Source organism: Pogona vitticeps, chromosome 3, assembly GCF_051106095.1.
Source record: "Pogona vitticeps strain Pit_001003342236 chromosome 3, PviZW2.1, whole genome shotgun sequence".
NCBI classification, from domain to species: Eukaryota; Metazoa; Chordata; class Lepidosauria; order Squamata; family Agamidae; genus Pogona; species Pogona vitticeps.
The window spans coordinates 105,064,021-105,089,985 of record NC_135785.1 but is presented as its reverse complement, the minus strand read 5'-3'; the positions used below and the strand labels follow the sequence as shown (position 1 = coordinate 105,089,985).

The following is a 25,965-nucleotide window of genomic DNA, read 5'->3' as shown; positions in this document are numbered from 1 at the left end:
AAATGTCATTGTGGGTATATTATTTGCATACTCACATACCTTGATATTTAAAACATTGAACACTGCTTCATATAAGTTTGTTCTGTATCCTAGGAGGGTATATTTAATCATTTATAGCCTATATTTATTAGAGTGACTAATGAAACAGAAATACTGAAATGCTACTGAAAGGCATTTCAACTTCTGCTTTCCTCTGTCATGCAGAACTAATGTACATTGTTCCTGAAGTGGCAGTTATAGAACATAATAGCAGATAATAATTCCAAAGTGAATGAATGATGGTAGATGATATGAGGCATTAGGGCATTAAGTCTACACATTCCAAAGTTCTCCCATTTTTTCTTAATGTTCTTCGGTTTAATGGTATTTCTTTTCCAGTCATCAATAAATTAGATAGGCCTGGAAAAGGCAGGAGCTGAAATAACCAGAGATAGCTCTCTCTTTTTTTTTTCTCTCTCTCTCTGCAGTCTAGTTGCCCACCTACTACTTATATACAGTATATATAAGTAGTATATAATTTATACTAATGAGCTCCAGAAAAGGCAGGTGGGAACTCCATTAATTATCAGTGTGAAACAACTGTGAGCTATGTGCTATTTGCCTTCCTGAGGTGTAATTACAGAACAGGATTTTGACCTATATGTAAAATATCATCTGTCTGTCCACCTAGCTACAAAATCCTGTTTGTAGCATAAGCCCAAGTGTAATTTTTCATTCATTCCTCCCTGGTAAACAAACCGCCACTGTCACTATAGGCTTGGTGCACGCAGACTCCCGAGAATCATGGCAGGATTTCTCTGTGTGTGTGTGTGTGTGTGTGTGTGTGTGTGTGTGCGTGCGTGCGTGCGTGCGTGCGTGCGTGCGTGCGTGCATGCATGCATGCATGCGTGCGCCCCCTCCCCACAAGAGGGAGAGATACAGGTAACTGCTTCTGAACCTTAACAGAGACTTTTGGATTCTCCAATGTTACATCAAAATTGCTATTTGTGATTCTGAAACTCTGAATGTGTTTATGTGGGGTGTATGGGTGGGTGGTTTGAAAGAGGAACCAGTATCCTGTTGCCATACATGTGTCTGCAAATGCATAAACAGCTGCAGTGATGTCAAGAAGGCTGGTTACCTAGGTGGGTAACTAGACTGCATCACTGTAGCCTCATCTGCATTTGCAGCTGGGAGTGCAGTAAATTGAGCAGGATACTATCCATGAAGTTTTTTGTTTTCAAAATGAGTGTTAATTTGAGGCATTTAATTATGTTCAAAAATATTGAGTAGCCTTCAGTTCCAGTTAATTCCCATGACCTCTTCACACCTTATCTTTGTTAAGGATGAACTTACTACAGTTTTAAATATACACATAACAAATTAATGTAATGTATTAATGGGATATGTGTGTGCTTGTGACACTCAGATACATTAATCAGACCATGAGAATTAACTGCAGAATTTTGTCAAGTTTACATTTTGTTGCACTTCCAAACTTTTTGCCATTGATTGTGGAATGGTTCTTCTTTGTGGCCTCTGTGAATGCACACATATGGGTCTTGTCTGCACCTGCGCTGATGTTCTCGGAAGATTCTAGAGCTAAAAGTAACAATTTTATGTTGTGTTTCCCCCACGAGCACATGCTCCTCCCACCCACCATTCCCCTCAGTTCCTTTTTCCACCAAGCTGTACAGTTCTCCGGGAAAATTGAGCTCCTTAAGCAGCCCTTTTCAGAGCTATTAGCTATTCTCTTTTCTCATTGATCTTTCCACTCTTTAATTATTCTTTAGGGATTTAATCAGCTTTACCCCTTTCATTTTCACTGTGTATTTTCTCCCTTTCCCACCATTTTTGATTCTCCACCCCCCCCCCCATCTACGTCTTCCTACTCTATTCCTCCTCTTACGGCCTCTCCTGCACCCTTCAAATGGTGCACTTCTTGTTCTTACAAAATTGCCTTCTCAGACGGTCATGACAAGTGTCTTTTCTGTCTGGGTGAGGAACACCCGACGCATTCTTGTGTTGCCTGTAAGAACCTCACGAGACCAGCACTTAAACAGAGACTACAGAGGCTGAGATCCTACCTTTTGCAAGTGGCTATGAACCCTCCTACTCCGTCTATGGGCGTGGTAAGATCCCCAGTTCATCACGTGAAAGGCTCCCTTCAGGACAGTCTGCTTCTGAATCAGCGACATCCGTTGTGCCATCCAAGGAGCCAGTAGAATGAACTAATCCCATTCCCAAACAGAGATCATCCTCTTCCGATAAACCATCTACCCGGATGCATGATCTCTCTGTGAAGAAAAAAATTGAAGTCAGTTACAAAAAAATCTAAATGGGAATAGTCTTCTCGCATTGAACCCCCTCAGCCCTCTCTACCCTCACCTATCGTAGAGGAGTCTTCGAGAGATGCCCATGACTTTGCCTCAGATCGGGACGAGGCTTGGCATACTACAGCCTCTGCCATGACATCAAGCATGACATCAAATGTTGGCTTCTTTGCAGCTGTGCCACCGTCCAGCCCCGCCTTGGCCCATTCCAACCCTGCATCAGGGCAGGCAGTTGAAAGTTCGGTCTCCGATCCCGACATTCCACCTTCTCCTCCAAGAAAACACATGGAGAAGTGGAGATATAATTCACCACAGGGGCCGACACCATGTGGGGACTTTTTTCCTTTCCCCATGATGCCATACCAGTTTTTTGATCCCTCTTTCTGGCAATCTTACTTTGAGTGATCCCATTCCAACCAACAGAAACGAGCTCATTCTGCATCAGATCACTCCCAACCCTCGTCACCTAGAAGCCAACATTGCTCCAGTAAATCTGTACCGGCTGTCTTGGCATCAACTACAGATAAACCTTCTACTAAATGATGTAGATCAACATCAACGTCGAAGAAACATGATTGCTGTATGCCATCACAGTCTCTACATGCTATGACTGAAGTAATGGAATCGGTAGATGTCCAAGAGCCTTGACACCATGAACCCTCTTCTCACCTTTCTCATCTGGGATAATCATCATCTCCTGGCTCATACTCCTGATGATTCTCAATCTGTTACTTTTTGTCATTCCTACTCTCCTGGATGATACCAGGGATAATCAACCCTTCTCTCCCTCATTTTCCTCCTATTCTCAATTTGTGTCCAGGATGGCTCGGGCACTACAACTCAACACAGAAGAACTAACATCGCCAGAGGCAGACCCTGTGTTCGATGATATCATCCAGGAGAGGGCCCCCCCCCAATCAGTTTGTCTTTTAATAAGTCTGTCTTAAAACTTACCAAGGACACATGGGATACATTTCCCTCTATGATGCAGATCTCACACTGAACTGACAACCTTTATAAAATTCATGGTGTCAACATTGAATTTTTGAATAAACACACCTTACCAAATTCTATAATAATGGAATCTAGAGGTCACAACAAATCTAAAGTCACCCGTATGAATAAGAAGGGTAGAAAAATAGACATTTTGGGTAGAAGGATTTGTTCTCTACAATACTTCTTATTGAGAAATATCAACTATCAAGCCACAATGGGGGCATACAGCATCACCTTTGGAATAGGGGACTCCCCCTTCTTGAGACAGCGCCGGAGTCAATAAAAATAGATTTGTTTAATCCTCATTCTGAGGCCATAGCTGCTGCTAAACACCAGAGAATTGTGGCCAGACACACAGCAGAAGCTGCTTCTAAGACTTTGGTCTCCTCTACTTCAATTCGACGGCATGCATGGCTTAGATCATCCATAATTTCTGATGAAACCATTGAGGATTTACCCTTTGACAGCACTGGTCTTTTCAACCACAAAACTGATGAAACTATGGAAAACTTCCACAAGATGTGTAAGACTGCAAAGTCCTATTCATATCAACAATTTCCTGGATTTCAGTGCTCTCAGTACAGGACCAATCATTCCCACAATTTTAGCCTCAGTATCAGTATCAACAATTTCATCCATACAAGCAATATCAACCTCAACATTCAGAAAAATCTCTTCCAACCCCACAACCGCTTCTTCCTTCCTTTCGTCCCCGTAGTCAATGGTAACCCTTTCCCAAGCACCAAAGAAAGGGTAATCAATATTGACCAAACGTTTCCAACTTTCTCCAGATCCCCTTCCAAACTTGGTTGGCCCTGTTTCTCCACAATTGGCAAAATGTAACAAATGATAAATGGATTCTATCTATCATTGCCCATGGGTACAAGATTATATTTTCTGATTTGCCACCTTTGGGATTTATGGTCTCTGAACAATGCCGTGTTCTGCCAACTTTGTTGTCGTAGGGGCACTCCTTCTATCGATCTCTTTGCATCGAAGATCAACAGCAAATGTCCCACCTGCTGCTCCCGAGATGGAACGGATAGCGATTCCATTGGGGATGCCTTCATGGTAGACTGGTCCAAGAATTTCCTCTGTCTATTTCCACTGATACCGCTTGTCCAACGGGTGATCATCTGACTCCGACAATACAGAGTGAATGCCATCCTCATAGCACTGAGATGGCCCAGGCAACCCTGGTTCACTCACCTATTAATGTCAACAGACTCGTTTCTTCTTCCCCTCCTCGCAGATCTCCTGACGCTCAATCAAGAGATAGTTTTCCACCCAGACCTGACACCCCTCAGTCTCACAGCCTGGAGGATATTCCCAAAGTGATGGCCATTTGGGATTGAGCCCGTAAACCATTGACTTGATCCCTTCATGAGAATAAATGGAAATCCTTCATCAGATATACCAATGAACATAACCTACCTGTCATACCTGTTTCCCTGCCGACTTTGCTCTCCTTCCTTCTTCATCTTTTTGAAATTGGATTATATTTATCCTCCTTGAGGGTATATATGTATCTCCACCATCATTGCCCATCAACCAGACAATTCTCCATCTACAAGGTTGTTTTCATACCCTACGATCAAGAAATTCCTCAAGGGACTGAACAACGTTCATCTACCACCTCAGCGTATAGTGCCTCAATGGTTTGTTCAATTGGTACTAAATGCCTTGATGCACCCACCGTTCAAGCCCATGTCGTCTTCAAGCCTGCAGCTACTTACCTTTAAAACAGCATTTCTCGTAGCTATTACTTCTGCCAAGAGGGCTAGTGAACTCGCTGCCCTCTGATCTGATCCACCCTTCCTCCAGTTTCACCCTGACAAGGTCACTTTATACTTTGATGTTTCCTTCCTGCCTTTGATGTTTCCACATCAATCAACCTATTGTCTCACCATCCTTCTTTAAGTCTCCATCCTCTCCATTACAGCACATGCTCCACACTGTTGATGTAAGGAGGCCCCTTGCATTTTATATAGACAGGACAAGAGGCTTCAGAAAAACTAAGAGACTCTTTGTTTCCATGGCCCACATAAGGGAGCTCCTGCCTCTTCTCAATCCATTTTGAGGTGGATAGTTCGCACTATTTCCTTGGCTTACCAACTTTCAGAGAAGTCCCCACCTGAGCACCTGAAAGCTCACTCAACCAGAGCACTGTCCACTTTGGTTGCCTTCCAGCGCGGAACTGAGATCCCTGACATATGTCATGTTGCTGCATGGTCCACACCTTCAACCTTTGTTAAGCACTACCAGCTAGATGTCAGAGCATGCCATGATGTTGCATTCAGTAGAGCTGTGTTAGCGTCGTTCCTACCATGACATCCTGCCTGCTGGTGAGTGAAGCTTGATAGTCACCCATATGTGTGCATTCACAGAGGCCACGAAGAAGAAAAAGAGGTTACTTACCTGTAACCATAGTTCTTTGAATGGTCCTCTATGAATTCACACTACCCACCCAACCTCCCCTCTGTCCGTCACGGGTATGTTAATTTCATTATACCTCTATTGCCCGGCGGACAAATTCTGGGAACTGAGGGGAATGGTGGGTGGGAGGAACATGTGCCTTATGAGGGAATCACACCATAAAATTGTTACTTTTAGCTCTAGAATCTTCCGAGAATGTCAGTGCAGGCGCAGACAAGACCCATATATGTGAATTCACAGAGGACCACTCGAAGAATTATGGTTACCTCTTTTTCTCTGGAATTTAATCGGAGACTTAAATGTGGGTTCAAATCTTAACTGCTGAAATTAATGAGAGTAAAAACGGTAGCTAGACCCCCACTCATTCATCAGCCGTTCTAACAATCTTTTCAATTACAAAATAAAAAATAGAAAGGGAGCCCTTTATGAACATTTCTTTTTGAATTCTGTTCTTGAAAAGCTAGCTTTCTGAGAGAAAGAGAGTCATTATATTAGCCTATCACTAAAAACCAATCAGTGTCCAAAAAAGAATCCTGTGTACTTGTAGACCCATCCCCCAGTTTGAATGAATTGGGAAACAATCAGATGCACCATGGATCTCAGAACCATATTTCTTCACTTATCACTCTGATGGCCACCAGTGTTTCTACATTTCTTTTTTTCTTCTCCAGGCTTATTCCTCTGTTGTATGTTAATGAGTAGCAATATAATCCAGCCAATTTTACACTTAACTGGTGGATCAAGAAAGCCTTTGACTTTAAAATATATAACTTAGAGGATGATTGATTAGTGTCTGTAGTGCAGTGCCCTCGTTGCATATTAATTGTCAAGTGGCCATGCCGACATGATCTAGGATGTTTTCTCTGACCAATAAGTGTCCATCCTATTGTTGTCTTTCAAGTTAATTTTTTGACAATGATGTTTACTGAAGGTCGTGGCTTCAAAAAAAGAAAACAAAATTAAAAAGAGGGGGGAAATCAACTCCCAGGGAAAGTCATGTCCTGTGCAGTTCATTACCTCAGAGACTCTAGAAAGTTTTTGGCTGTCATTCCACGCTGCCAGGCTAGAGAGGTTCTTTCTGGTTTGGCTTCGTTCTTTTCTTCTCAGTGCTGTAAATCTTTCACTGTTTTATGTTGTTTGTATGTTGAGGAACAGTGTGGGGACTAGGGACAAGATTACCACAAAGTGAGCAACAAAGGAGGAGACGAAAAGGACTACAACATTGTATTTTGAGGGAAGGCAGAGGGATATGACCGAATTCTGCAGTTCCCCACAGTACTTAGGGTGAAACACCTGAGGAATAGTTTCAGAAATAGTTCTTGCTTACCAGGCTTCTGACCCCTGGTAGTCCTTGGATTGCTTTCTGGAAAATCGAGTAATTGTTCAAAATCTTACTGTCATTTTGTGACCGTGGAATGCAGCCTGAGTTAGGTTTGGCATCAAATCGTCACAAAAAAGTCTGTTGTGAATCAAGTTGCTCTGTTACTCTTGGTGTGCAACAGGTAATTGGGGCACAACACAGTGCACCCTTGGCATGAGGCAGACAATATCTATGCTACCCCATGAGGCAATTTACCACCAAAAATGAAGCTGTTTGCATGATGCTTGTGGCTTTAACTCATGGCATTTCACCCACCTTAAATTTGGGTTTCCTAATGAATTTGTTCTGGATCCACAGAGCTACTTAAAGGGAAATCTGTGAGACCTTGTTTCTTTGCTAGAAGCATCAAGTCCAATTATTTGGATAAGTGATTGAGAGTGAAATTGTGTATAAATTAGAGGTACTGGGCTGCTCCTTAATGTGACTACCCTGTGTCATGTTTTTCTGATTCCTCTGTAAAGTATTGGAATGCTTATCATGTGATGACAATGGCATAGTCATGCCACTAGTTTCCCTGCCCCACTGGGATGTCTGTGATACAAAAACAGGCATCAAGTAGGCACTTCAACTTGCAACATTCCCTTTTATTCATGGTGAGGTTTAAAGAAGAATCCACTACTATGTCAGGCAACAGCCCTGTGCCTCTTGTAACATACTAAGTCAGTGACTTTTTAACAATGTTTTTTAACAATGTCAAAAAACCACACACCTCCTGTTCTCCATGGGAACAATATGTCATATTAATTCACACATTTAAAAACACCCCCATATTTCTAGATGTTGCTATTTAATGTTGCTATAATTCTCAATTTTACTATCCACAGAGAGCGAAGAGGTTTACCAGCGACAGGTGCTGTCTATATCCTGTATCGTCTTTGGCATAGTCATAGTGGGCATGATCTGTGCAGCGTTCTACTTCAAAACAAAGTAAGAGCCTTTGTCTAGTCTCTGTCCTGTCCTACCTATGCCTTTTCAGTTCATTAGTGTTTCTTCTGCACAATTTATTCAATCCATGACATTATGATGAGCGAAAGGAGAAGTATCAGGGGCCTTTTTCTGTTGGTGTGGGAGAAACAGATGTGCAGCAAATATCTTTGGCATCTTCATCACTGACAGTTTTATTTTCCTTTCACTAAGTTGATATGCAGAAGCACCAATCAATGGGAAGGGTGTGAAATGGTTATTCTTCCTGCCCACATTTAAGTAAACTCCTCAGTTCAATTATAAAAAGACATCACCATATTTGCCTGAGTTACAAAGCTGTCTTGGGGATGAGCCATGCCAAACAACCAGAAGATGATTTTGAGAAAGATAAAACAAATGAATTTCTAACTTGATGATCTTTGCAACCTGTTAGACAGGATCCAATGTGATTCATGATAGATTTATAGCAGGAGAAAGGAATCTGTGCTTTTCTGGATTTTAGTTAAAGGTAAAGGTTCCCATTGACATTTTCAGTCCAGTCGTGTCCGACTTTAGGGGGCAACGCTCATCCCGTTTTCAAGCCGTAGAGCTAGTGCTTGTCCAAAGACAGTTTCCGTTGTCACGTGGCCAGCATGACTAGGGAACGCTGTTTTACCTTCCCACTGAAGTGGTACCTATTTATCTACTCACATTTGCATGCTTTAGGTTGGTTGGTTCTGGATTTTACTGAGCTACAATTTTCATCAGTGTTGATCATTAGCCCTGCTGCTTGAGGCTTCTGGATGCTGGAATCTGAAAATACTTGGAGGGCTACAGATTCCTGGGGTCTGGAAGAATTACAGCTCTCTGTAACAGACCAGAAATTTGCAGAAGTGTTTTTAAAAAAAACTCACTGTTTTGGACTGCTGGCTGTAAGGGGAAGAGCATGTTGGAAGTTTTAGTCCTCCCTCCACACACACACACAAAAGCTCTGGACGTTCCATAAGACTTGGCTGCAAGCATATTGTAATGCAACAAGCTTGCTTAAAAATACTGTAGAGAAAAGCAAACTGGAAATAGTCACAGTTCTCCAGAAAGCCCTCTCTCTCTCTCTCTCTCTCTCTCTCTCTCTCTCTCTCTCTCACACACACACACACACACACACACACACACACAGAGGGAGTAGCACTAATGAAAAGATTTGCTTTTTTTTTTTAAGGGACATCATGTTATTCATTGTTTGCACCAATAATTTATTCTGCTATGTACTATTATCACATTGTAAGTGTCACCAATAAGCTAACAGAGAAATATTCTCCCATTCCCCCTAGTGGCCCTGTAATAATTCACTCTGGAAGTTCTTGCAGAAACAGGAAACAATATTTTTCATGCTATTTAGGACAGACAAGGGAACAGCCTAACGAAGAATTCCTGCCTAAACACCTCTAAAATAGCTCAACATGTCCTTATAAAGTAACTTATAAAGAACTAGTAAACATTACTAAAGTAATTTTGTAAATACTCATCTTACTGGTTTTTAAATGTAACATAGTCCTACCTCATTCCTGAAAAAGTAACTATGTAGATGTAACTACATCACTCCCAATCATCTACGTTCAAACTCTGCTTCCCTCCACCAATCCCTGCCTGGCCAGTGCTAACTGCTACATGTACTGAGGAGGTTCTGATTAAAATAACAGCTAGCAAGTGAAGGGTAATAAGTTTCCTTCCCTGTATCGTATGGCTCTGTTGAAATGCAGAATATATTGCCTATAGCTTTAACAGTAATTTTTTAAAAAACCCAGTAATTGCTGGTAACTAGAGATGGACACGAAGTACTTAGTGCTGTGTTGTCTAAGTTATCGGCACAGCACCTGAGGTGCTGCATGTTCACTTCCCCCACCCCCTGGCCCGTTCCTCCGCTGACCTGCTGGCACATGCTGCTCCTCCGCTCTCTGTTGTGCGATCTTCCATTCTGGCAGGAGCACAGACCTCCCTTCTCCACCTCCTCCAGCAGCTGCCCACTCATAGGCGGCGCTGCAGGAATCCCTGCCCCCCGGAGGTCAGTCAGGGAGCCAGCTTCAGTTCGGGGAAAGAACATACCAACAGCTTGGATGACATGGCACAAAGTGCTTTGTGCTGATTTCTACTACTAACTACATGGTTAAAATAATGTTACTATGTGCTATCAAGTCACCCCTAACTTATGGTGACCCCATGAATGAGCAATCCTCAAAATGTTCTGTCTTCAGCATCCCTGCTCAGTTCTTACAAAATGTTCTGTCTTCAACATCCCTGTGGTTTCCCTTAGAAAGTCAATCCATCTCACATTTGGTCTTCCTTATTTCCTGTTGCTTTCCACCTTTCCCAGCATTATTGTCTTCCCCAGAGAATCCTGTCTGTTTATGATGTGCCCAAAGTAGGGCAGCCTCAGTTTCATCATTTTGGCCTCCAGAGATAGTTCAGGCTCAATTTGATCTAGGACCCACTTGTTTGTCTTTCTGGCAGTACAGAGTATCCACAAAGCTTTTTCCAGCAGCACATTTCAAACAAAACATTTTTTTCCTGTGAGCTTTCTTTACTGTCCAGTTTTTCACATCCATACATGGTGTTTGTGAATACAATAATATGGATTATCTTGGCTACTAATGACTAGTTTGAGCTTTATCAATTGCACATACAGTGGAATTTGAAGTCAATTTCATTGTCTCTTCTTCAGTTAAAGACCTAGAAAGATTCTTGCAGAAAGACAAAAGACTTAAGAGCAGCAAAACTGTGGGGATTTTATGTGCTCCAGAAATGTTTAAAACAAAAAAAAACCCCACCTCACCAGTGTTTTGTTAATGGCTGAATGAGGCTGTCTTCATGCAGTAAAATATTTTACCAAAGATTCTCAGCTCCCTCCCACTTGAGAAATTTCACCTCCAATGCAATATTAAGATACAAAGCACTTTTCCCTACTGTGGTTTGTGCAATTTATACAAAAAGCCTGTAGCATTTTTTCACTTCCCAAGGCTAAAGACAACACATACATGCATACTGATTGCGAGCCCACAAAAGCTGTTTGGTTGTTCAAAAAGATGCAGACAACCCATCTAATGCTTCTAGTTTTAAAATAGTATAGCATTACAGGACAGTGCAAGTGGCAATTCTCTCTGACACTTCCTGCCAAATTCAGCAATTTGTCAGGAGATGAAACTTACAAAAGCATTCTTTGTGTACAAAGATAAACCAAATCATGACTTATAACTAGGTTGCCCGTGATTTGTACCTAAATTGACATACAAAGCCAATTTAGAACTTCTTCCTCAAACACAACTTCTCAGGAATTTTAACATTAGTCCAAAATGTTTCTCCAAGTTTAGGAAAACATATTGAGGTACAGTAGTTGCACGTGCCCACATAAGGTCAGAGTTGTTGTCTGGTGTACCGGTAAATAGCTAGTGCATTCTGCCATATAGGAAAGTCTAATCAGCTTTGTGAATAGCAATGGTGTGTTTGGACCTGATTTATTGCTAAAGGAGTGCTTCTGTTGAGGGTTCCAGCTAGCCACTCTCTTTGAAGCAGATTAGAGGATTTAATCCTTTTTTTCCATCCTCCACTACTGTGTTTCTTCTTCTATGGTCACTTTATGTTTCTTTGCTACTGTAAGCAAGGTCCCATAATTATAAGCAGTGTTGGGCAGGATGTTACTTTTTAAAAAATTGTAATAATGTTTTGCTGAAATGTTCTTCTGCAGCTTTGCATTGCAACAGGAATGACAGCAGCAGCAAAATGCTGCTAATGAAAAGATTCCTTTGGTGACTTCATGGTGCATGCCACTCAAACACAGCATGACAAAGTATGGCCATACTCCAAACTCACCAAAGTAATCCTTTAATCTGAACAATCTAGATTCGCTTCTAGATTTTGGTGCCCTCTAAACGTTTTGATACCTTGGGGCAAAGCTTCAATTTTTCACTGTAGTTACAAGGCTGCACTTGCTATTTATCCCTCTTTAGTGATGAATATTACATCCTGTGCCAATACACAGCACTTTAGGTTCTCATATCCCAATCCCTTTTCATCCTGTTTCTCTTTCCTCCTTCTTCCCTTCTTGCTCTGAGAAATACAGTGGTGCCTCGCTTAACGCTTACCTCATTAAACGACCAAACCACTTGATGATGAGTTTTTTGTGATCACTTTTGCAATTGCAAAATGATGATCTAATAGGAAAAATTCGCTTCGCAATGATCGGTTCCCTGCTTTGGGAACTGATTTTTCGCTAGATGACGATTTTCAAACTGCTGATCGGCGGCTCTGAAATGGCCGCCTGCTGTGCAAAATGGCTCCCCGCTATGCTTTAGGACGGATTCCTCGCTATATAGGCAGAGGAAAATGGCTGTCCTATGGAGGATCTTCACTTTACAATGAGGTATTTAGTCCATTGGAACGCATTGAAGGGTTTTCAATGCGTTTCAATGGGTTTTTAAAATTCGCTTGACGACAACTTCGCTTAACAGCGATTTCGCTGGAATGGATTGACATCATCAAGCGAGGCACCACTGTCTAAAAATGTGGCCTAGGTCCCCAACATTTCCCGTATCTAGATAAGGGGCACACATATTCATATCCAGCTCACCCTCTGCCCTTTTGGTGACACTCCAATTTAGTCTTGATTGTATAGGATGATGTTTGATGAAATCCTTAGCCCTTAAGAGAGCTAATGGTGATAAATTACCATGGGGCAACACACAGCATCATCAGTTTTGGGCATGATAAATGCAAGAGGGGGTGGGAGGATTTTATTTCTGCTCACAAACATCCTTTTGGTAAACCTGCAGCAGTGTAACTGGTGTCGCCACATCAACACATGAAAACAAAAAAGTGGAGGAAGAGAGAAGCACATGCTAGTACCTTAATTTCTACGTAGCCAATTAAAACTGATACAAGAAGGGTGAAGGGAGTCATTTATCATCTCTAGCCTTTCCCCCAGGAGGCACAATGGAGAATCAAACACCCAAACTTTAACTCTGCAACCAGATACCTGTAAGGACAAGACAAATGTACATTCCACAGCTAACAATACAGGGAAGGACCTTGACTGAACAAAGTCTCATTGATCTCAATGGAAAGATTTTAGGATATGATTTATTCTCCATTGTAATAAATAAATCTGGATCCATAGAGTCCTTTTCATGAATGAAACAATAGTTTCTATTCAGGTCACAAACTTCAGGTCCAGACACAGCTCCTTTTGGAGGAAAGGCCAAAGGGTTTTTTTCCCCCAGTGGTTTCCCACTTTCTCCTCCAGTTTTCTATGTCACATTGGCAGGAAGGATTTTCCATCCTTCCAAGGAAGTACATAAGTGGGTTGCATTGGAATGAGGAACCAATGACTTCGCCCTCCATTTCCTATCCTGTGACCAGAGATTTCCACATGAGAACTCTGGATCCCCAACCAATTTAAATGATGTGTGTTTAACTTTAGCTACATTACCTTAACAAACAAAAAAACCCCATAAGGTTAAGTATTGGATGACTATATATCTGTTTATTGTATTCTGTTCTAGATATTTATTCCAAAGGAGCAAGTTCATTTTCTTGGATGTCATGAATAAGTATTGTACAACCTGAACATATTCCATCAGTTACCGATAGTGCAATTCTCAGTTTTTGCATCTTTGAATAATCAGATGCTGGAAAGCATTGTGTCAGATATTTTCTTTTATTTAGTTGCACATCATCAATTCCATTGAACTGGTTTCATTGAATGACAAAAAACAAAGCTCATGCTGTTCCCTTTGCCACAGTCTGCCAGTCACACATTGTGCACATACCAGTTTCATGTCTGTTAAACTGGCAAGGCAATAATGTACTCACATATATCAACAGGTAGGAAATTATGAATTAATGAAGCTGAGTTGCAATATGGAGTAGAAATACAGTGTAGGATTAGATTGTTGGAATGTTTTATGGCTGTGTGCCTTGATATCATCTGTAGAGGAACTGAGTCATAAATCCATGTCATGTGAATTGGACCTTTTCTGCATTCTGATACATTAGCACTTAGTTATGGCAGAATGTGCAACAGTTCAGATGTTTAGGCTGAAATCCTATACCCACCTAATTTGCAGTAAGTCTTATGGAATTCAATGTGACTCAGTTATTAGCAGAAACATTTTGAATTCTTCCTGGGCTATCAGTGGCTCTTATCATTTTATTCTTCTAGCCTGTCCCTGTCTGTCTCAGAGTGAATCACAACTTTTAAAAATAAGATAGTGGAATACATAAGTATACATAGATAAAACAGGTAATTTATTTCTGTGTGCTACACTGAATGTTGAAAATTTGGTGAATGCTGAGAGTAGCACATGAATGCTATCAAATTCAGACAAATTCACGAGATATTTGAAGATAAACTTTAAGGAAAGATGGGACCTCACTGGCAGAAAACATACTTTGCATGTGGAAGGTCCGAGCTTGCATTCCAGCCATCTTTCATTATATTTGATGATGATGATGATGATGATGATGATGATGATGATGATGATGATGATGATGATGATGATGATGATATGACCACAACGACAGTGTCAGGTGGCAGATGATGTGAAATACATGTACCTGAGACTCTGGGAAGCTAATTTGAATTTGTGTACTCAGGTCTGGATTGAATAGACAAAACGGACAAAAGGAAGGGATTAATCTGGCTGACTCTGCAAAGACCTAAAAATGTATTGGAAGAGCAAAACCAATTTTTTGAAATAATATCAACTGTGTGTCCTGATGGCAATTTTTAGAGTATATATTTTAATTGTATTTTAATTGTTGTAAGCCACCCAGAGACCTTTGGGTATTGTGGGTGGTATATAAGTTAAATAAATAAATAAATAAATAAATAAATAAATAAATAAATAAATAAATAAATAAATAAATAAATAAATATTTATGAATAGATATATTTTTGCTCTGGAAAAGAGTTCTCCCTCCCCAAACTAAAAGTGGCCAGAAAGCCTAAAATGTGGCAAAATTGCCCCACAACTCCTAGAGGGCAAAAGACACCAGGGTTTTGTTGTGTTTTGTTGGTTAAAATTATTTTTATTATTTTATCTTTTTTTTTCCTGCCACCAACATTCATAGGGGATGCCTGTGTGCCCCTGGACATTTCAAAGTTTCTCTTCCCTGATTACACCATAAAAGAAACCGAGCTATGCATGGTTGCAATGATAGACACTTGAATTGGTTTCAGATTGGGAAACAAGGGAAGGCTTGCAGTGAAAACCAGCAACACATCTATGTTTGCAGAATGCAAAGTGCATATCCTGCTAAAAGATGTAATTAAAATGCACATAAAATATACAATCTCAATCTTACAGACTAGTGTGGCTCCCCCTTTTTGAAAAAGATTTTTGCAATGAAACTCTCCAAATAAATATTCTCTGCAGCTGATTTTCCATTTTAATGTTGAATTCATTATAACATTGAAACAGTAAATCTTGATGAAGATTCATTTGATCTGGCCGCGTTCATTTCTCCTTTCTAATCTTGTTAAGCCCTTGAATGCATAACTCAAAATAATTTGATGTTAGTAGTATAATGACGAAGGCAACATAAATTTCAGGTAGATTTCATGGCTGTTCTGTGATCCTAAGAATATTTATTGGAACACGTACTGGTGAAGAGTCTAGGAAACAGATGTACCAAGGACTTGAAATAGAAGCAGACTTCTTCCAACTTGGCAACCTGTGGTATGAACCCTTATTAACAGAGCTCCAAAAACATGAAGGACAATGTATGGTGTTCTAGTTTGGCATTGCTATTTTGATCTGGAGTGAAGGAGAAGGGGGACACAGGAAGGATGTGGAAGTCCAGAATGTCTGTATTGATGGGAAATACTGACATTGAAACAGTAGCGATGTTTTCTGTATGTGCCTGGATGCTGAAACAATAGCCAAATCTGGATTATTTGAGCATTTCCAAGATAACCATTGGATGAAGAGAAGAAACCAGTGGGACAAAGCAGTACTCCCCAGGCATTTGTAGGGTTAGGAAGGAAGGAAGGAAGGAAGGAGAAGGAAGAGAAAAGAAGAGCACAGTGCCCATCTGTGCAGATACTGGCATTCTGCCCAGAAGCCCCTTCATCCTGTCTGTACATCAGGGCATGGCAAAATTCAAAATTTCTTCAGTCTTTGACCTCACTTTGCCATGTTCATTTCTCCATTTGCTTGATCAGGGCTTTTCCTGGATACTCAGAAATGCAGAAATAACAGCACTGTGAATGGGTTCACAGGCAGGGGGTGAGGGTCCCTCATCCAAATCAGGAATAAGAAGTGGAGTCGTTTTCTTAACTCTAACAACTTCTGTTTTATTAACATCCAATGGTTCAACATTCTCAACAAAAGGTTCTAGTAAACTTAGTTTTGGCAAAGCCGAAACTGTCCATTTCTGATGTGGTTCTCTCACCAACTGAAACTAGAGAGGTGCAGGACCAAACCTCTCAGCGTCGTTGGGGCTCCTCAGGAGGGCACTCCTCACCGCACAAATGGTCCCACAACATGGGTGCCTTGCCCAGTCGCCCTCAAGAGGTGGGGTGTTGTGTCTCGCGTCTGGACGGATCACCTTTCGTCCTCGCCCCTGGTTCTTTGGAAATACCACCACTGACCATTCCAGGGGTTGTATGTAGAGCTCTTCTTTCCCTTGTGGAATCAGATAAGGCAGTAGCCCTCCCACACGCAGGTGAGGAAAATCTCTTAACAGCTCTTGAATCTTAACCCTCTCGTATTCCCTCAGCTTCTCTAGCTCCTTCTTCCTCTTCCACAGCTCTAATTCTACTTCATAGTGGCGCTCGCCACTCTCTTTTATGTCTTCCTCCCAAACTGACAGCTCCTGTTCTCTGCCTATCACATTCACTCCCTCCTCCACCAAGCTTACTTCAAACGTCCCGCCTTCTCGTGTTCGCACACTCACTCCCGCACTTTCTCTCTCTTTACTCTCTGCCTTACGTTGTTCCCCTCCGGGTGTGTCTGTAGCCCTCTCTTCTTCAGGGGACAGACACTCTCCTCTAACACTCCTTCACAAGCACAGACATAAACTTGGACATAGACTGATTAGAGAAAAATGCTCAGGCAATCAATATATGAACCTCTTATTTGGACACAAACCATTGGAATAGGTGCAGCATAAGTCTACAAACATGACAGCTTGTGACTCCAAGATTGAACTTTAAAGCTGCATGATCTGAGGATAGGCTTAGGCAACTAGAATACTTACAGCTGTATATTAAGCCTAGGGTTCATAAGTCAGCAATTCCTTATTCCTTGAGATTTCACAGTAAAAATCTGTGAGTAGGAGGTGGGCCCTTGTAACGTCACCAGTCAGGAGCCTTGTTATGTAAACTCCAAAATAATGACCAGTATTTTCTTGCCTGAAAACAGTAGAAGAGTGATCACAGGCTCCCTGTCAAATGCCCATTCTGGCACTGGTTTCAAGATTGGTTGCACAAACTGGTCACACAACAAGAAGCAAGCAGAACATGGATGCAATTGTTCTTCCACTTTTCATTTAGCATCAGGATGCTGACCACAATGCTTGTGTCTGAGAGACAACAGAGCAGTAAGAATTGCTATCGTATGCGAGACAGAGAAATATGCCAAAAAAGAGTTATCCTTAGATGTAAGAAGGTGAGACATGTTATTTTGGTTTTGTGGAGACTTTTTTGCATTCTTAGAAAACTTTTTTTTAGAGATAATGTAAAGAATGCAATTTGTGCAGAACCATGGTAGCTGCAGCTTTGTTTCATGGACTAACAAGAATTAGAAGTATTGGATGGGTTGTTTGAGTGTTTTTGAGCAATCACCCAATCCATCTGTGCTTTTTATATTTGTGCTTGTTTCTCAGAGGACACTATTTTTGTGTAAAGAGATTTTGTACAAATTGCAGAGACCTTGACCAGAAGAGAAAAGGAAAGGACCGTATCTTATTCTTCTGTTGAAGAATCTTGAAGATCTCAAAATTGCCTTGCTATGTCAGCAGCCTAAGTTAATGATGGCAAGGAATTTAGTGGGCATTTTTCATATCATTCCACAAGACGCAGCATGGATTTCCTCATTAAAAAAAATACTCAGTGTACAATACACATATGAACACGTCCAGACTGAGTCAGTAAATCTTGGTACCAGTTGAAGGAAGGGGGAGGATGGATACCCAGGTATTAAAACCACCAGACCCAGTAGGATCTAGCTTTCTGCCCTTCCAGCACTGCTTGACTGGAGGCCTGCCTATCTCTCTGGTGACCTGGAGAAGCGTCAGCCAGCACTCTGAGACGAGGCAGCTTTAGCCACTGGGGCCCTCTTTAGGAAGGGAACAGACCCATGTGAAGTATAACTCCCACACACGGCCAACAATATTAAATCTGTTTACTGATAAAGAGTATAAAAAATACTGAGAGCCTGACTCTTCCCCTTATCTTGGGATAGCTTTATAATTTCAGAGAGTGAGGCAGACATACCAGGTGGCAGGTACTGAGGGACAGGGAGTGAGTAGAAAGAACTGCACAATCCAAGTGACCTGCTCTGTTCCCCTTCAACTAGCATGCTGCTTCAGGTACAGTAAAAGTCTCTTTCCTATAACCTCCATTCCTATAAAATTTTCCTATAACTTTCATTGCCATAAGATTCAATGGTTGGTCTTCCCTTTCTTCATGTGTGGATTTATGGGGAGGAATAATATTGTCCTTCAGTTCAGGCAACACAATGGCTCTCATCTCCTCTGGCAATAGACTAGTAACTTCACCTCCTGCACACCAAGCTCTTTGTTTTTAAAAAATAAATGTCTGCTTCACAAATGGCTTCAGGAACCCCTGGGAGAATACAAAGTTTAGTCCTAGCTTTCCTGATGGTGGCCTACTAACCCAACGAAGCCCTTACACTCATCAATCATAATGAAATTATTTTGACTTTACTCCAAACTCCTCCAGAACAAGAAGGGATAAACATTTTGTCTCATTTTGATTCTGACCGGAACTAAACAACAAACAAACAAACAATAAGAATTTTAAAATCATAAATTAAAATTTAGAAAAAGGAAAAGGGACAGATTTTCTCTTCCGGCCTGTCCATTTGAAGATCAGTCCAATACTGATTCTGTACTGAATCATTGCCTTCATGTGCGGTCACTTTTCTAGTGAAATTTGTAAAAAGGAAAATGTATGCTGAGGTGTGTATTTGTGGAAATATGTATGTATTAAAGAAAGATGGGGAAAATTAGCTTTTTGGACTACAACTCCCAGAATCCACAAACTAGTATGGCTAATATGCAATCTTGTTCCAGTTTTGAGTGGAAACAGTGGACTGCTCCTGCTCTGAAGTAAGATGTTGCTCACACTTACAGCTCTTAAACTGGTCATTGTAGGTGCCTGTTTGTGGAGGAGTCACTCATTAACAATTAACAATTTGCCTTTACAAGTGTGTTTTTTCTCTTGAATCCTTGCCAAACTAGAAAGAAGTTAGTGAAAATAGGAAGGATCAAATTCTTGCTTCAGGGATGGGAATTCAGCTTTAGAACAAGGGATCTAGAAGAACATTTGCATTGCGCCTTCATAATGTTTAATCTTGACAACTAATGACATAAATAGAATGAGCTATTATAGCTTATTACATATAATCATTCTTGTGATCATACTTGGGGGACTAGAAAAGGAATAAGTGGGCCTCTTTAATTGGTCTTGTTCAAAGATGTTCTTCACGTATTCAAAATATCATACAAGGTTCTTTGTTAAGATACAGTGTTCAGAATTTTTTAATAAAGGAATATCAGCGGTATTCTTACATTATAACATTTGCCAGTGAGTCACCAGTTTTCTCTGGCAAAGGGCATAACTGTGGAAGTGAAGTTAGCTTAATTAATTAATTGCTTTAGAGTGTATCTTCACTTAGGTTACAAGTCTTTTACTTTTAAAAGGTAACCAATGCTCCAGTGAATTATGTGCAGAGGCAACAAAGTGCAAGTAAAGCTGATTTTTATTATGTCTTTGTTCCCACTGCCCTCTATGAGTTCTTCCATTAAATTCCCAAACCTATTTTTCAGATACGCAGTGAGTGTAAATATCGACTTTCTGGTGCAGTACTTGGAAAAGACAGAGGAAACATAGACCAATAAACTCTCTTGGCATGCATAGCCTTACTGCAGAAGTGTGCATGCATTACTAGGTAGCATCTAACATCTTACCTTATAGTGGAACTAGATGTAATAACACAAATGTGTCACTGAAAAGGTCAAACATGCATTCAAGTCCTTTATCTTTACCCATAATACATAATTATGGAAACACATATGGGATTATTATTGGATAACATTAGAGACGATGCATGATGAACATTTTCATATTACTTTTTATGTTGTTTTTTTTTGTGGGGGTGTTTCTCTCATTTTCTTTCATTTCCCTGTAACTCACATACTGGTCTTTTCTTTTCTACACAAAAGGAAAGCCTCTTCTGGACCATTCTTTTTCTATTTTTCCATTCATGTTTTCTTGCAACCTAAAATTTCCAGACAACTCTTAAATGCTATTCCAAAAACGCAAGGGGGCAGAGGGTCAAGCAAGAAACCAACAGAGTATGAGAAACATGACATCAGATTTCTGCATTTGACATAACAGTAGGAGTTGAGTGCCCCCTCACCCACTACAACATACCCTCTGGGCATAGGCTGCACGGTAGAAAAAAGGCAAGGAAGCAGCCAGCCACTGGTGTCCTAGCATATAGAAACCCCCCACTCTCTAGCAAGAGCAAGAGAGAAATGCCCCAAGCTCTACCCAACTAACTACACCAACTAACCAACCAGCCTGGTGGCACAGTGGTTAAACTGCAATACTGCAGTCAAGCTTCATCTCACAAAGTAAGTTCTTTCCTGATAGATGCAGGTAGCTGGTTCAAGGTTGATGAGCTGACACAGAAGCAAACAAAACACTCCCCACCAAAAACATCAAAAGATACATCTTTAACAAAATAACAATTTTAAAAAATCAACCAAAGAAACTACCCTCTCCCACACCAGAAAAAAATAGTATGACTGAAGTATGATTCAATTGCCAGTCCTGTTGGCTTCTATTGTCTCCTGCCTTTGGGCAAATTATCTTTTGGCCAACCCCCACTATACATTGTTGGCAGAGGTCTTTGTGAGAAACATGCATCTTGTGAAATAAAAACAATGAAATAGAAGAATAGAAAGAACATGTGTGTCTTTGTGTGAGAGACAGAGAAAATTTAAAAGTGACTACACAGTGTATCTCTTTTTGTTGTTTTTGCGGTATTTCATAGTCACCATTTATAATCAAGGTTTCTTATACCAAGCAGAGTTACTCGTTTGCCTATCCTGTCCAGAATAAAGAGGCAAGGCACAGGTGATGCGTTGAAAACAAGGGCCACAACTTTATTAAACAGTGAACTTGAACCCTCCTATCTCGGAGAGGGGAGAGGGGAGAGGGGCCTGCTGTAGTGCAGAATCGTGCTTTGGAGCTCGGGTCCCACCTGACCTCTTCTCCAACTTTAAATGGGTATGTCCCAAGCTCTGAAGTTGTGCTGTCCTCAAGACAACCTGGCCTCAGCTGGCCAATGGTCAGACAACCTCCTCAGTCCACTAGCCTCCCAGGCTCCGGACCCTAGGTATCCCACAGCCCACGGAGGCCCCCCTGCACATCCTCCTCCTAGCACCATAATCTCTAGATCTGTCTTGCTTCCAAAAACAAATGCTTAGAAATACCAGTTTACAAATGATGTTTAAATAGATACCCAGCATCCCAGCTGTTTCTGCCTTATCAAGTTGGTGTATTTTATGAGAATTTGTTGCTGGAAGATTATCTACACAAATTGTATTTCCTTTATAAAAGATGATAAGGATCACAGTTATCAGATATTACAACTGTCATTTTACATTTTGAGATTCTCTTCCTCTAATGACAGCAGCAGTGAAGATAAGAAAACCCATTACATACTTTGATACACCTGAAAAAAAACAGAACTATGGCTGGAAAGGGTGGGAAACCATGTGATGTGCAGGCATGAATTCCACATCACTCTAATACGCAATTTCACCCTGTCTGGATTTGTCTTTGCTTACTTGAAATTGTTATCAGGAATCAATGAGAACTTGAGATTGTGGGCAAGAAAATTTAGAATATTTAGAATAATAGGCACGTTACTTGATTAACATATATTTCTTTCTCTTCTTTACAGAAAACAGGCAAAACTTATTCAGGAACAGCTGAAAGAATCACAGAATGGGAAAACCTACAGCCTTAATGCTTCTAGCATGATGGCAAAATCACAAACCAGGGCACAAAGCCGAGTCCAGCTGCAAAATGTAAGTAACTTTGCCAACTTCCATCCTCAATAGTTTGGCTGAATTATTCATATTGATGAATTCAGATTTAAATATATATTCTCTAGAAGAAGTGGTACTGATTTGCACCTGTAGTGCTATGGGACAAAACAAGAGAAGAGAGAGCAATTACAGTTTTCTCGTAGACTCTATTAAAACAGTGTGAAATGGATCTTTATGCTATTCTGTCGTGGTAAACTCCAGCTACTAAGTGCCAGCTACTGATTAGATCTGCAATTTTCTAGGATTTCTCCAGGATTTCTAAGAAATTTGGAAGGTACAGAGCTACGTGTTGCCTTGAGGAGATTGATGTATCAACTCTTATTGAAGCTGAGTGCAAAAAAACCCCTCCGTTTTACGAATGTTCGCTATTGTACTTTGCTATCCATGATTCAAAATACCAGGAAATGGTCTGACATTGCCTTGCAATATTGTGCTCACTTTACCAGCACGAAAAATATGCCAGGTTAAACACAGCATAAGCTGACCTGAATGTTGACAAACCAATGTCATCAGTCAGGATGGTCTACAAGATCCCCTCATGTACTTACTACCATTCAGAGCACCAAGCAACAAAAATACCATAACCTTCTTTAAAAATAAATAAATAAATAAAAATCTGTTAACCACTTCTCACCCAAATACAAAGCAATATTATGTTTTTTGTTTTTTGGTGAAGGCAATGCTGATTTAGGTTCGGAGACACCCAACTTTAAATCACTATTTACGAGTGTACCTCACTGGTTGACATTGAGTCAGTCACTTTTTTCAAGACTCACGTACCTGACAGAACATAAGTAAGGGAAAAAATGGGCAAGAGAACCATTGACACTGTCTTCAGCTACTTTGAGGAGTGGAAAATTACACATTAATATCTGTCTACCTACCTACCTACCTACCTACCTACCTACCTACCTACCTACCTACCTACAGTGGTGGCCTGCTTGACGACGATAATGCATTCCAGGAAAATCGCTGTTAAGCAAAATTGTCGTCAGGTGGGGAAAAAAACACTGAATTGCTTTGAAAACCGGTCAATGCGTTCCAGTGGGGGAAATACCTGCTCATTCACTGAAGATCCTCCATAGGGGAAGAGATTTTGCATCGCTGTCTTCCAGAAATAGATCTGGAAAACAGCGGGGAGTCATTTTGAAAACCCAACAATTAGCTGTTTTTAATCGTCGTGAAGTGAAAAATCGGTTCCCGAAGCAGGGAACTGATAGTTGTAAAACAAAAAAAAATACATTGGAATCATTGTTTTACGATCGCTATAGTGATTGCAAAAAAACTCATCATCAAGCGATTTCATCATCTAGCAGGGTAATCGTCAAGCAGGGCACCACTGTATGTATGTACGTACGTACGTACCTACCTGCCTGCCTGCCTGCCTGCCTGCCTGCCTGCCTGCCTGCCTACCTACCTACCTACCATATACAACTTGCCACCAGAAAAAACTGTTAGACCAATACCAATGTCTTTCAATTCGGTCCCCAAAGATATTTTTCCTCATTAGCTTACTCGATAGCTCTGTGGTTTTGGCATCTAGCTGCAGAGCCAGAGGTTGGGAGTTCAATTCCTGACTGTGCCTCCTGAGGGATGAGCCATCCTGTGTGGTCTTGGGCAAGCTGCACTATCGTGGGAGGTTCCCAGAAAAAGGAAATGGTAAACTAGTTATGTGTATCTTGTGCCTAGAAAACCCTGGAAAAGGTTGCAGGAGTCAGAATTGATTTGACAGCACATTCTTCTTCTTCTTCTTCTTCTTCTTCTTCTTCTTCTTCTTCTCCTCCTCCTCCTCCTCCTCCTCCTCCTCCTCCTCCTCCTCCTCCTCCTCCTTCTCTCTGTTTATGCTCTTCTAATGCTTGGGTAGATGCATGGTCCCCAACCAAAGCAGTAAGGAGAAAGAAATATTGATGGATTAGGGGTGGGGGGTGGAATCTGCTTAACATTGTGACTAAGGCAATGTCATGACTTTAGAAAACCAAACTCCAAATGCTTCAATGCATGCTGTTGTTTATGCCTGTTAGAATTGTGGCTGTTGCTTTTGTGAACAGATGTATCAGGGAATAAGGCCCATAAACAGGAATTCATCTCACTGTTTGCTATGCTCCATTTTACTAGAGCTGATAGTCCAGTTTCTCTGTCTTCTCCCTTCACCAAGAGACAAGATTAATGGGATGCATTCATTATGCATTGCAATTGACTCTTTCATAATTGAAGGTTGTGTACTACTTGAAGGTTACTTTGCATAATAGCAAAGGCTGCACTTTTGGCAGGTATTACAAGACAAGAGCAACTTTTTCCTGGCCAGTTGTTCTCCCTGCAAACCAAAAGTGGTTACAACTACACAGTAAACTGAAACTGCTTTTAAGCAGAATGAACAAGACATACCATATTTCTCACTCCATAAGACGCACTACCCCCAAAAAGGGGGGGGGGGAAGTGTGTGCATCTTATGGAGTGAATACTGTAAAAAATTTTGCAGACCCCCCCAGAGCCCATGGTGCTGTACTCCTCCTCTTCCATCAACCCCCTGCTCCAGGTTTCTCTTGTCTCTTCGCGTCCCCCTCACTAGGCCAGGACTGAACATCAGAGAGGCGCCTGCTGCAGCCCCGCGCTGCTGCCACCACCAGCAACAGAATGCGATGTGAGGGGAGACTCAAAATGGGGGAGTGCAAAAAGCTCCTTCTCCTCCTCCTCCTCCCCTCCATAGCTTTCCTCTCTTCTGCTCATTTGTCTCAGCTTTCTTCTCCTCCTCACCTTGCTTTTTGCTCTGCCAGCCCTTCCTTCGCTCACATGGTGGCAGTGGCTCCTCCTCTTCACACTTCCCCCTTCCTTCCTCTCCCCTTCCCACCTCCCTCCTCTCTCTCTCTTTCTCTCTCTCTCTCTCTCTCTCTCTCTCTCTTCTGTCTCTCAGGATGCCCGTCAGGGACTGGCTGAGGTGTCTCTTCTGCACTCCCCCCAAAATAAGTGTGTGTGTGTGTGTGTGTGTGTGTGTGTGAGAGAGAGAGAGAGAGAGAGAACCAGGTAATGATAAATGAGAGTGGGGATCCCATGACTACTACTTGGGCTATGGTTCCCACTGCTACTCAGGCCATGGGGGAGACGCCGCAGCGCCACCCAGACAACCAAGCATGACAGAAGTTTTTTTTCCTGTGTTCCTCCCTCTAAAATTAGGTGTGTCTTATAGTCAGGTGCATCGTATAAAACAAAAAATACGGTAGTTAAGGCATTCTGATGCCTCCATGGCAGTAAAATATTGGTTCTTAATACTATCATTATCAGTACAGTACTATTGCCACACTGCTACAAGCAGTAGTTGCCATCTGGATGACTGCAATCACCATTATCACCATCATCATTGTTGTAATATATTATACAATATATTTTAGGAGTATGCCTCAACGATTATGCTGCTTCTGCTATTCCTTTACTCACTAACCATTGTAACTGTTTACAGAACAAAGCTTCAAAGAAAAATAACTATCAAACAGGGATCTTAAGTCATTACTAGCTGTGAAATGTCACAAGGAGTCTCACAATTAGCAACTTGTGTCTACTAATCAACCACTGTCTTTATTT

At 41.2% G+C, this 25,965-nt stretch overlaps 1 protein-coding gene across 2 annotated transcripts in view; it reads left to right on the top strand.

Annotated features, from left to right (window-relative positions):
- NRG3 (neuregulin 3) overlaps positions 1-25,965 on the top strand; it is an 873,187-nt gene that overhangs the window by 796,153 nt on the left and 51,069 nt on the right. For both annotated transcript variants that reach the window (XM_072995066.2, XM_072995065.2), the window contains 2 exons: positions 7,950-8,052; positions 22,242-22,368. In XM_072995066.2, coding sequence (XP_072851167.1) covers positions 7,950-8,052; positions 22,242-22,368 — 230 coding nt within the window. The remainder of the gene's footprint in view (positions 1-7,949; positions 8,053-22,241; positions 22,369-25,965) is intronic.